At 33.6% G+C, this 10264-nt stretch overlaps 1 protein-coding gene across 1 annotated transcript; it reads right to left on the minus strand.

Annotated features, from left to right (window-relative positions):
- Positions 1 to 4368: 4368 nt before the first annotated feature.
- Positions 4369 to 9950, minus strand: LOC131063491 (zinc finger protein CONSTANS-LIKE 4). Its single transcript, XM_057997323.1, has 2 exons — positions 8816 to 9950; positions 4369 to 5030 (listed from the first exon to the last, which is right to left on the minus strand). The coding sequence occupies exons 1-2, from the start codon at positions 9797 to 9799 to the stop codon at positions 4650 to 4652; spliced, it is 1365 nt and encodes a 454-aa protein (XP_057853306.1). The 5' UTR covers positions 9800 to 9950; the 3' UTR covers positions 4369 to 4649.
- Between the last annotated feature and the right edge of the window lie 314 nt (positions 9951 to 10264).

The raw sequence follows: 10264 nt of genomic DNA on the forward strand, positions 1-10264 counted from the left end.
TATGTAATCCAAAGTGATATAAAAGCATCCACAACAAGTAAAAAATCCACCATAACACAAGTGTTTATACGTGGAAAACCCAACTGGGAAAAATCACGGTGAGATGGGACTCACAAGTTAACTATCTACAATAATAGGTAACTAACCAGTTAAGGTCTACAAAGTGCTCTACTAGGAGCGAATCCTGTTAAAGATCCCAAAGCCATGTTAGGAGCTATACCCGGTTAAAGGTAGTACCCTATTAGGAGTAACATCAGTAGAGTATTTCAAACCCAAACTAATGGATCACCTAGTTAGAGGATTTGTACAATGAAGCTTGTTAGAGATTACCCAGTTAGGGGATTTGACTGTTGTAGTGATAAGAAAACAACAGGTGGTGTGATCTAGAAATAGCACATCTTGCTTGTATAGATCCTCTTCTACTCACTCAAAACTGCATCATCAACATAGTCTGCAACTCCTTCAATAAATCGCATCAACTCATCACTTGTATCTCTCATCATGAAAAATAGTTCATCACAATGTCATTTTATAGATATTAGATTTCATGTCGGCTCAGGAACCTCATCACAATTTCCTAGGTGCAGTGTATCTGTACAATCTTACATAACACATCACAGATTACCGCCAAATCTGTTGGTTAGGGATAACTCATCACACAATTAGTGAAACTGGTTGGAACACCGATACTAGTTGAGAGTTAACCTCTTCCAACTCACAAACCAATTGTCCTCCATTTGCTTCCTTGTTGATCTCTGCAGTATCTCCAAGTTAGTGTCATGTTATTCCTACATATACCGGTTGTCTATATATACCTGCTAGACACCTTCAAACCGGTTGGACTTCAGTGTACAAATGATACCGGTTTGCATTACAAAAACTTAGGAGTAGTACCAGATTGTCTTAACTAAGATGACTATGACAATGTGAACATATGTGTGTGTATATATGTGCCATCAATGACAACACATAAAGTCATCTATTACAAAAATCATCATCAAGCCAACATAATAGGCTAATTAGAAGAATAGAGATATTAATTAAATATTAATTTAATTAATTGGAAGAATTGGGGATAATTAAATGAATAAAATTCACTTAATTCATTGTGCAACTTTTAGGTGTCTACATTTTGCCCCTCTTTGAGTTTACATGTGACCACATGTTGATTCAAAGAAAATGCTCAATTTGTCGCCAGATTTTTTTGATATGATGTTATCGCCAAAGTTGTCGATATAATTCTTTGGATATGAAAAGTTGATTTCGATATGAAACGTTGATGTGATTTTGTCAATATGAAGCTAATATGAGACCGATATAGAGATTCAATATGATAATATTGTCAAAATTGTCGATATGATGCCCTAGATATAAAGAATTGATTTGATATGAAGTTAGTGTTGATATGAGACTGATATAGAATTGACGTCGAGATTCGATATGATGCCCTAGATATGAAGAATTGATTTGATATGAAGTTGGCATCTATATGAGACTGATATTAAATTGATGTCGAGATTCGATATGATACCCAGATATGAAGAATTGATTTGATATGAAAAGTTTATATGAAGCTGGTGTCGATATGAAGCTAATATGAAATTGATATAGAGATTCGATATGATAATGCCCCCTCGGAAGATTGTTTTTGCACTAAAGGCATGAATGATCTCTCAAAAGAAGAAGAAAGCTATTTGAAAGATAGAAGAGTGGATAGTTGATGATGTGCATGGGTTTGACAATATTGATTAGATTGATTGGATTGATAAGATTGATCAGATTGAGATTAAGTCTTGTTTCAGGAATGACATCTCTTGTATAAGACAAAGATGATCAAAACGTCTGGTTTCAGGAACAATATATCCTATATAAGATATGATCAAAATGTATGGTTTTAGGAAAGATACATCCTATATAAGACATGATAGATGAGAGTTGGATGAATGATGAAGATATGAAAGTGAAGAAATATTTCATGATGATTAAATTTTATACAACAGCTTACTTGTCAAGTCCCCTACTCAAAAACAAAATTTCAAGTCCATATGGTCTAATATGATGCCACATCAACATGCATTTTTGTGAGGGTGTCCAAAATGGTCCAAAATTGTCATAAGATCCATAGGTGTGCACTAAGTCATGTTTACTTGTGCGCAGATGTGGCATCACATCATTGGTTTTTTTTAAATTTTAGAGATACTTTTTTGGGGAAAAGTATTGACTTGACATTTTTAGAGCACTACTATTGGTCTCATTTTGTCTGTGTACTATAACATGTATTGGTACCTGCACGCATATTGGCTCCTCTCCCCTATATGATACATTAAAGAAGAAAAAGATAGCTAAAGCATAGAAATTTTATATTTGAAAAGATTGGGCAACAATAATAGAAAAACTAACTGTAGGATAGAGTATTTGAAGGATATGAGAAGTTTAAGGTTTATCAAAATCAAGAGAAATGTTACTTTGGAGTATAATTCATAGATACAAATTAGTAAGAATAAAAAAAAACCATTGAATTAAAGAATATTAATATAAGTAAAATTGATTAGGTTAATATGCGTCTAGATATATGTCACACTTAGGTAGCCAATAGTTAATTTCATGGTGTGAATTGTAACCAATGATCAAAAATTGCCCTCTACAATTAGCACCGAATATATCGTCACAAACCTTCCTAAAAAGCTTACTAAATGCTTAGATCATGCTTGTGATCCAATCATCCTACAATAATATTATACTTGTTGCATGATTTTTTTTCTCTATTTTGCAACCCCTTATATACTTGTGTATTTGAAGATGGGTGGTGTTAAAAAGTACCTTAGCAAGACTACTAATGTGTAGAGAAAAATTTGAGCCCATTAGTGGCTAACAAATTCTTGTTGGTAATGAAACAATATCAAAGACATGTCATGTGGACATGCTAGATGCTTAGATGCTAATTCAATAATGTGGCAACTATCATGTATTTATTGATGTGATACTTCTAGTCTCTATTTATTTAGTGTGAGTCCAATCTCACTTGTTAATGATTGTTATTGCATTGGAGATTACATCTAGTACAAGTTAGTTGACCCTCAATTCTACATATTTGTCACATAAGACAACATGTGACAATCAAATAATATGAAATGGTTAATTTGAAAAAGCAAGAAAACATATTTCAATTGAACTTGAACTCATAAATAATCTTATCCATGACACAAACCTAGCTACAATGAAATCAAAAGAACTTGGAAATTTACAATGAAAAATGATCCAAACTATTTAAAATTGAAATAAACTAATTTATTACTAAATTATATAACTTATCTATGAAATAACACAAATTAAACATTAAAACATTAATTTTATAACAATTGTTTTCGAAGTTATATGACTATTATAATCATGACATCTACAATTAGATATTTATTATAAAGCTTCACTAAAACTATTTTTTCAATAAAGATGCTCTCATCCAAAGTACCATAGCATAGATGTAGAATGGTCTCATCTTATTTTACATTCCTTGCAGTTTACCCTCTCTCTAGATTAATTCCAAGAAAAGTGTTATATACAATGCAATGTCCTTTGTGAGAAAATAAGACAACAATCTTATCGACCTATTGTAGTGGGGCTTATGTTTAGTACAAGTTACTTAGTACTCAATTCTATATATCTGACATATAAGACAACATGTAACAATCAAATAATATGAAAAGGTCAATTTAAAAAACACAAGAAAACAGATTTCAATTAAAACTTGAAGTCGTATATAATCTTATCCATAGAACAAATGTACCTACAATGGAATTAAAAGTAAATTAAAATTGATTCAAGCTATTTGATTGAAATAGACTAATCAATTAATAAATTATATTTAAACATTAAATAACACATTAATTTTTTTTTAAAAGAAAAAAATTATATTTTCCCCTTGAGACTATTATAATCAAGGCATTTATATTCAGATGTTTATTCTAAAGCTTCGCTAAAACAATTTTTGGCAGGTTACCCTCCCTTTTCTAGATCAACTCCAAGAAAAGTATTATGTACAGTGCAATGGTATATCAAAATCTTTTCATCCTCTCTGAGAAAATAAGATTCAGCTTTATCTGGAAAACCCAGTTTTAATCTTCTGCAATAGCAGATTACCTCTAAAAAAGCTATGAAATCTCTTAGAAGAAAAAAAAAAAGCTGCAATTTCTTGGCATGAATTTTCTTTCTAATGCAGCATTTCTACAATGATATTTTGCAGACTTACATTCGCTCTTCAAATTGTATACACTTAAAATAATAGCCTTTGAAAAAACTAGAACTGAAAGTTAAAGCTACAAGAACAGATAAATCAAAGGGAAGTTGGGTTGATCTGAGACTCCTCAAAACTGTAAGAATGCATCTGTTCTTCCATTCTGAAGATTTGGTTCATTTCCTTATGCATTCTAATCCAAAACAATAATAGGCACCATAGCATGTCTGAATTTTTGTACAAATGACAGCAAAATAGCAGAGCAAGAGTGGCATTTCATTAAGAAAAACCTAGAGTTTTATATACCTGAAGTCCCTACATGACAGAAATAAATCAAAAATACAATTAGAACTAGAATTACAGGGGTAGAAGAGAAATTAGAGTAGAGTAGAGTGAAGAATTTGCATTAATTGATTAATCAATAAGATGGAACTACTCCATATCCCTGATCAGATATGAGGGAGGATGACGATGAGTACATTTGTTCCACTTCACCTTCACCTTCACCTTCCTCTACATCTGTTCTCTTTGCAAAGCGGCCTTTAATGCGGGGCCTAGTCTCTGCATAGGCTTTCCTAGAAGCATATCTTATTGTCTTCTCAAACTTTCTGTTCTTTCTCTTCTCTCTGTACCTCAGCACCCTTGCTTCTCTTCCCATGCTCTCCAACTGGCTTCCGGGATGAACAAACCCTCTAGGAGGAATCTCAAATGACCCCCTTATTGGGTCACTGAAATGGCCTGGAATCTCATTTATACTGCTCTCTGGCACTATTCCTACCTCCATAGAAGAGGAGGACGCCTGCAAACCAAATAAAATATGAAGACAGCATTAATGCCCACGTCAAAGAAATCATCAGAAACTGTGTTATAACATGTATCACGTCAAGCAATTCACCACAGTATAAATCCACAAAAATACAGTGAAGCCCATTCGTTACTCATTTGTTTTGCAAATTACCAAATCAACAAGTAAACTAAAAATCAACAGAACGTTTTGCTTGAGGAGAATGATAGCTAATGGACAGAGTGCAGGCCTCTCTCCAGCTGGTTTGTCTGCTTCAGATTGTGGCTGCAAAAAAGCTTTTAGTTTACTGATCTTGATTGCAAGGGAATGGCTATACAGTTTGCAGGATGTACCAATGTATGAGGAGAATGATAGCTAATGGACAGAGTGCAGGCCTCTCTCCAGCTGGTTTGTCTGCTTCAGATTGTGGCTGCAAAAAAGCTTTTAGTTTACTGATCTTGATTGCAAGGGAATGGCTATACAGTTTGCAGGATGTACCAATGTATAAATTATCTTTAGTTATGGTGTAGGAGGATAATTTATACATTGATATATCTTAATAACCGTTTCCATTGTAAATGTTCATTAAGTATGTTTTTTAATCTCAAATTCATTCTCATAATATACTCAATATTTCTTTCCAATAAAAAAATTAGCCTACAGTAATCTGCTGGTGGCAACGATTTGCAACATCCAAGAACAATCCCTAAAGAAAAAAAAATTAGCAACAGCTTTCTTTTTGGGTTGCCAAAAACTGAAGAATGTCACTGAAATCGCCTTTAAAATGCCATCTGGAGAAGAGCTTGTGCTGGGCTTAGGAGAACAGCCTGTGCCGCTCCTCAGCTACCCATGATGCACCAATATAACTTCTCATGGGTCTCTGGTGATGATACATTAATTCTTTTCATGGGTCTCTGGTGAGGATACATTAATTTTTTGGGTTAGGGAGAGCATTTTACATTGGCATAAGATTCTAAAGAGGAAATATGAGTGGATCAAAATGAACTTCAGCAACAGCTATCTAATTATCAAGATGTATCAATTGCAGGAAGTTACATTATTGAAGTTTTGACTTCTCATCGATGAGGATTGTTTGTAGCTTGTTCACTTTACTATTGTCTCAAATAAATAACAAGAGTCTTCGCCAATGAGAATTCAAAACTTCAATTGTATAACAGCCAGACGATCCATGTCATGATGCATTCTGATGGCTGGATAGCCATTTCCATTAATTTCTTAGTGGAGCATTTAAATAATCATGGCAATACCTTATGTGATGCCAGATCTGCATAACTGTCTATCTTATTTTGTTTTGGGACTATTTTAGACACCTTAACAAAAAGTACGCTGATGTGACATCATATTTGAACATGTAGTCTGGAAACTATATTATGTAAACAAAAAGCTTGATAAATAAATTGTTACACAAAACTGAGAATGATTTGAAATACTCACATAAAATTTTGAGAAACACAAAATTAAGTTACTCCACTATAAAACCTCCCTTATTTATATTAATTTTTATTTTTATGAAATACTAATACAATAACAATACTTAGATGCACAGTACTAGAGACGTTATCACAAGAAATATATAAAATGAATGGAAAAAACAAAGATGTACAGAAAGGTATATTTCATGGTCTAATCAAGAGCAACTTGAGCCGAGAACCTCTTTGAGTAGTGCAATTTGCAAAGGCAACTGGACGCATTTGTAGTAGAGTCAAGTACAGCATAATAATATATTAACTGATTGTACACAAAATATGGAGCTTTTAACAATTTGCATATAAGAATGTAACTAGCTAGTTAGAACACACGTGATACGTAAACAAACCAGGACATAGTACAAAGCAGAGCTCATCAATTGATGGGAATTTGCTAGGTTTTTTTTTTAACTTGGGATAAATTATAGAGAAGTTTTGGTAATTGGGTATGTTTAAATAGTTGTAATAGTATTAGTTGATTCAATATCTAATATTTTTAGAGTGTATTATTAGTTGTTGTGGCTTTAAAGTTGTCAGTGTTGATCATAAGTATTCATTATTAAATGAAATCTATTCCTTAGATCTAAAAGACAATAATTTAGGTGATATCACATCAATGCATCAATAAATTATAAATTAATGCACAACCACTAATCTACACTTTTTTGAGGACCTTTTAGTTACCTCAACAAAAAAATATGATGATATGACAAAGTAATAATTATTATATGATCTGAAATCTTAATTATAAGCAAAATTAATTATATGATTCAAAACTAATATCTAATGTAATTTAGAAATCAAAAAACAGATCTAATTATAGATTGTGAAAATCTAATATCATTAATTTGAATATACCTTGCCAACTAAATCACCAACTAAATCACTAAAATATGAAAACGATTTGAAAAGCTCAAAATTTAGGTGTTCAACTATGGATCCGGTCGTCTATAACACAACACCTTTAATAACGTGCATTTGATTTACCAGAGGAATTCGAGCAGAGAACTGAATAAAGAATACATTATGAATCGATTCAAGTACAGCACAATATACTAATCCCTTGTACACAAGATATGGCATTCAGTAATGAATTTGCACAGGATAATGTAACGATTTAAAACCCATGTGATTGACAAGCAAAATACAAATAAAAGACGTGGGTGTGTTTAAAATGGGTAACTGGTACAAGACAAGGCGCAGCAATTGTAATTGATTCTCGTAGCAGGACTTTCTGAATTGTGTAAGGCTCCTTGGAAGTCCGGATTTTTTTTTTTAAATAACGATGAAAATTAATCGAGCAAGCTGTAAGATCATTTACTGTGCAGATATGATTGGAAACAATTCAGATAAAGAATAATACATGATAAAAAATTTACCAAATGCAGATATGATTGGAACCCACATGATAAAGAATCGTCTAACTTCATTAATGGAGCTAAAAATGCTCATTTTGGAGTGAGATATGATTGGACCCCACTTGTTAATAGCACTAGAAAATTCTCAATGAAATCGCCAAACATACCCAGTTGAATAGATAAAAGAATCGCCAAAAATTGGAAGGAAATGAATAATTTTTTATCGATGTTTCAGATCATATTTCATGATCTATCATCAGAATGAGATAATAAGAAAAGAAAATAAATCATAAAGTGTGATATGAGGTGATAAAAATAGAATATAGATCACAAAGTATGATCATCTATCTTCATCAGACCGAAATAATAGAAAAAAAATAGATCATATAATATAATCTAAAATTTAAATAATCTAAATTTTTTTTTCAAAAGTTGTGACTTCAAGGGTTTGTATATTGGAAGTACAAATTTGGAACTTAAGGGCAATGAGACAATCCCTGCAAAGAGATAATGGACTGAAGTTTGAAAGCGTCTAGACTGTTTCTGACTGTCATTTTGCTAGGAACTCTAATATGAAATTACATATTTTGCCTGCTGTTATCCTAACTCAGATGTGCCAAACGGATCTTGAGCATCCTTAAAATATGACAAATAATTTTGTAAATTGCTGGTATATCTGGCACTTCTTTGACAGTTATTTGGCATTTCTTTCTCAGGATTGCAATTATACTTCATAGGTATAAAGTGAAATCATTATAGTTTATTTGGCAAATAAATTATTTGGGAATTGCAAAGATTCCATTAATTTTTCAGTTTTTGAAGGATAAGGATTTTTGGAGTAGATCCACTAGCCTTTAGGTCTTCTATGTCTAATAATGAACTACTGTAAGACCTCACATTTCTTTCAGCATAATAGTTGAAAAAACAAAACCAAAGAGATATTGAAGTTCCTTACACTGTGGTTGAGAGATGGAGTTCTGTATACATAATTTCCCTTGGGTACATCTGCATCCAATGATCCTGAATCATTAGAAACTTTGGTAGATGAATGCTCAATCACTTCAGGACTGTGAACAGGAACCATGCTGTCTGTCCCCATGTGAAGAGTGGTTACTGCATCTGCACAATTTCTTGATGTTGTTTCATTAGAAGCCAGGTACTCCAAACCCACATAAGGATCACCCACATCATGTAAAAAATCAATACTTTGCAAATAGGCCTTGAACTTGAGCTTTTCCTTAACTGTCTTTTCATCATCTTCTCCTGATTCACTAACAGCTCTCAGATTACTCTTATTGGTTTCTGGAATCAACCATGGTACAGCAGAGACCTCTTCGACTGAGCACATTTCAGTATCATTACCATTCTGATCAGTCCTATGGTGCAACAAATTACTATGCTCATTATCCTCCTCCTCATCATTCTCCAAATGCACACCATCACCATCTTCATTCAAGATATCATTGCAGTCAAAGCTATACTTGGCATTAGTGCCAGTAGTGTTATTATTGACCTGCACATTAGGACACTCATAAAATGGGGTCACAGGAACTCTTTCATGTCTACGAGCAAGTGGATTGGCAGAGTGGATATCAGAATCACAGGCCTCACACAGAGCTGCAGCATCTGCCTTACATGTGACAGAAGCAGGAGCCTGTTCACACACTTCACAAAGCCAAACTCTTTCATGACACAAAGATGAGGTCACTCTCTTATTATTAGCACCACCACCATGGATTCTAACATCACAAACCATACAAATAAGTGCAGTGTGGTCTCTGCAATAAAGCTCGGAGCTTGACACTTGACACACATCACAGAGCTTTGGCACACTCATTCTCCACCCTCTGATTCCTCTCAAAAAATCCTTGTGATCCTCTTGAGACCCTTTATCCCACTCTTCAGGACTATGCCAGTCCTCTTCTTCCTCCTTCACCATTGAAGAACCCAATCAATCCTTGTTCACGTATCAGGCCTTAACTAGATTAGGTTCTATTATTATGATGGTAAAATATCAGCAACTTTGAGAATCTTAGGTGGGTATTTGAAATAGTGGGCACTGTGCTTTATTTAGAGGGTTTTCTAGTGGGTAACCAATGAGGATAGGGAATTTGATCTAGTTATCTCATCTTTTGATCTCAGAGATTTTGGTCCACGCAAAAATAATATCCTAAGGAAAAAACAAATTAAAAAAGAACCCACAAACGTGTCCATATGACCATGGTCCGATTAGCAGGCAATCAATGGTGAGAAAGCAAGAGGTCCACCATAGGTCGTCATGCATGATGAGATCCCCTTCAAAAGTGCCTGCCAATATACCTTGGGCTTGAGATTCAGATTTGCATTTTCTTAAAGCGGACGGTCACATGGTAGACTTGGGTCCCATGAACTTTGAATTTTCCTC

The sequence above is a fragment of the Cryptomeria japonica genome, chromosome 6 (assembly GCF_030272615.1).
Source record: "Cryptomeria japonica chromosome 6, Sugi_1.0, whole genome shotgun sequence".
NCBI classification, from domain to species: Eukaryota; Viridiplantae; Streptophyta; class Pinopsida; order Cupressales; family Cupressaceae; genus Cryptomeria; species Cryptomeria japonica.